General features: G+C 30.0%; 1 protein-coding gene across 2 annotated transcripts in view; it reads right to left on the reverse strand.

Moving 5' to 3' along the window:
- Positions 1-1,004: 1,004 nt before the first annotated feature.
- The window catches only part of LOC108973171 (protein trapped in endoderm-1), an 80,489-nt gene continuing 78,867 nt past the window's right edge, over positions 1,005-2,626 (reverse strand). For both annotated transcript variants that reach the window (XM_018940237.1, XM_018940238.1), the window contains one exon: positions 1,005-1,448. In XM_018940237.1, coding sequence (XP_018795782.1) covers positions 1,265-1,448 — 184 coding nt within the window. In that variant the 3' untranslated portion in view covers positions 1,005-1,264. The remainder of the gene's footprint in view (positions 1,449-2,626) is intronic.

A 2,626-nucleotide genomic window follows, 5' to 3' on the forward strand; every position in this document is an offset into this window, starting at 1 on the left:
AAGCTTCTAAAGCAAGCTAAGCTTTGTAAAGCGGATTTACAAAACGTAACTTAACACCCAAATGCGTCTTTATTCAATCGATAAATGTTATCTCTTAAAATCTTTCTATAATTCGGAATTCATTAAAACCTTAAATAGGATTGCTCCAATGTATTCTTTTGGAAGATTTGTCACATTAGTAACCAGCTGGTTCGAATATTGGTTTTGCGTATGTTCGAAAAGGCGAAAATATACTCGGATTCTGTGACACCATTTATAATCATAATTGGTTTGCAATTCTGACAGCTATGCAATTCTGTCTTGGATTCCACAACACCCCTGAATTTCTTCTTCGATTGTTTTCCAAATTAAAAAATCCGCAAATTTATTAAAACAAAATCGCTTACAATGATATATTAGCTACCCACAGTTGATTTATGTGCAATTTCTATAGGTTTTTACGCAGCAGCTATGACAGTTGCTTTTTTCGATCTTTCAATTTTCATAAAAAAATATGCCAGATGTGCTTGTTGTGTGGTTGCGTTATGCATACTGCGCAGTTTACTTTACCGTAAAAGCCCTAAGTAAAGTTGCAAATCGTAATAAGAGTATTCATTTCATTTAATACGTATTTATCATGTCACGATCAGTTGAAACGAGTTACTAAAGGTTTGGTTTTTACTTAATATTAATCAGCTGTAAAGTAAAAGTATAATTTGTTCAAACGAATTAATAGATATCGTTTTAAATTTATTACGACGATAAGTGAAGAAAGACTGACAGACTTAACACGAAAATATTTAAATAATTAACAATTTTTTTTGTAGGACTAATTATAATAAACTGTTTGGCTTTCGAAAAAAACTAAAATAATAAAATCGATGCAAACGTTTTATAAAAAAGTTGTTAACAGAAAGTGACAGTCTTTACAAAAGGTGTAGTTTTATAAATTCAATATTTAAGTAATGACATACTTTACATTTACCATCCTTCGTGTACGTAACAGTGAAATTAAAACTCTTTAATTATTGAATCAATGTTTTGATTCTTCATAAAATAGGCAATAAATCATATTTTTCTAGTATTTCTGTTTATTTTTCCACAAATTGTTAATGAACTACTAGAAAGAAAACCTATGTCCAATAGATTCTGTGTTCAGTTAATCAGTTAAACGCATTTTTAAGGGCTCTATTGGCAAGACAATACACTTAAGACAACATAAATTAAAAAGTCGTACGTACTTTATAAATAAAAGTAAATAATACTATAAATTGATTATTATTTCTTATACAGAGTATGTTTGGCACAAATTATTCACGTGTTTCTCGCTGGTAACTTGAAACAAAGGTATGCTCCTAAGTGGTCCTGTGTAATCTTCGTTTTTACTGAGATGTACGCTTCTACTATGAATCGATGACAACGGCTTACCCCAAAATTTTAAATGCTTTATTGTATTGTAATATGCAATCCTGTATAAATATAAATTTTCATAAAATTATTATTTATAAATTACAACTTTGAAAATGAATTTAATTAATTAATGAAGGCATAAATAACATATATGATTAAGCTGGCTAGAGAAAGTATTACATTATTCGATTTTTAATATGTCATTAGATTGGTTCGTCGAGATAGACTTATCTTAATACCAAAGTATAGCTGAAGCTATGTAACCTAAGTTAGCGTATTCGTACTTTTGACAAATGAGTAGCTCACTATTACGCATCTATAATTGCGCTTATACAGCTGTTTTTCGACGACAGAATATTAAATTGAATTTTACGCAGATGATTGTGTATATTATCAACACTTAATCAGGAAACTATTCAAGTGCAGTTGTCAACACTGTCTATTGATACATTCGAGTGATTAATATATTTATAATCGTAATAATTGTACTTAACACTACACTTTTATAGATTGACAGTTAAAAAATATTTAAGATCCTTAAAAAACTCACCTTCTTGAAAAACTGAGGAAATTTAATAATTTTACGACGAACATAAAAATTAATTCAGTTTTATTAAACATAACTAATTCATAATCTAAAGGACGTCATTATTAACCAATAATGGGGTTGGAATGATCATTTCCTTTTGTAGTGACCCTCATAATTTAACATGATTACGCAACCAAGGTTAAAAAATTCGGCATAGAAGCATTCAAAAATTTAATTATCAAGTTTCTTTTTCAGAATGTTCGGAAATGGCTATAATATTTGAAGGGCTTCTCAGCAATTGTAGAAACATTCATAGAAGTGATAATTATTATGTGGTGTAGTAGGAACATCATAAAGTTTTATTTGAGTCGTAAAAAGGTGTATCTTTAGTAAAATTATTGTACATGATTAATATTCGGTTTGCTTCATTGAAGACTTTTTTTAAGAAAGGGAATGTTCGAAACCCGCTGTTAAACAGCTACGGGCGCTATGTTGAACATGACAAGTCGCCGGATAAATAAAAATCCTAACACTCTGAAAGAATTTAGCGCTAAAAGTTGCAACGGAAAATATTTTTTTTTGGGAACGAAGGACTAAGTTCGGGTGTCACCGAACATTTTATACTCTCGCATGATAAAGTGATAATCGAGATTTCAGGCGTGGTAGTGAACCGATTTCACCCATATTTGGTACATGTCATCAGGGTGT

Source organism: Bactrocera latifrons, unplaced genomic scaffold, assembly GCF_001853355.1.
Source record: "Bactrocera latifrons isolate USDA-ARS-PBARC rearing strain unplaced genomic scaffold, ASM185335v1 scaffold_464, whole genome shotgun sequence".
Classification (NCBI taxonomy): domain Eukaryota; kingdom Metazoa; phylum Arthropoda; class Insecta; order Diptera; family Tephritidae; genus Bactrocera; species Bactrocera latifrons.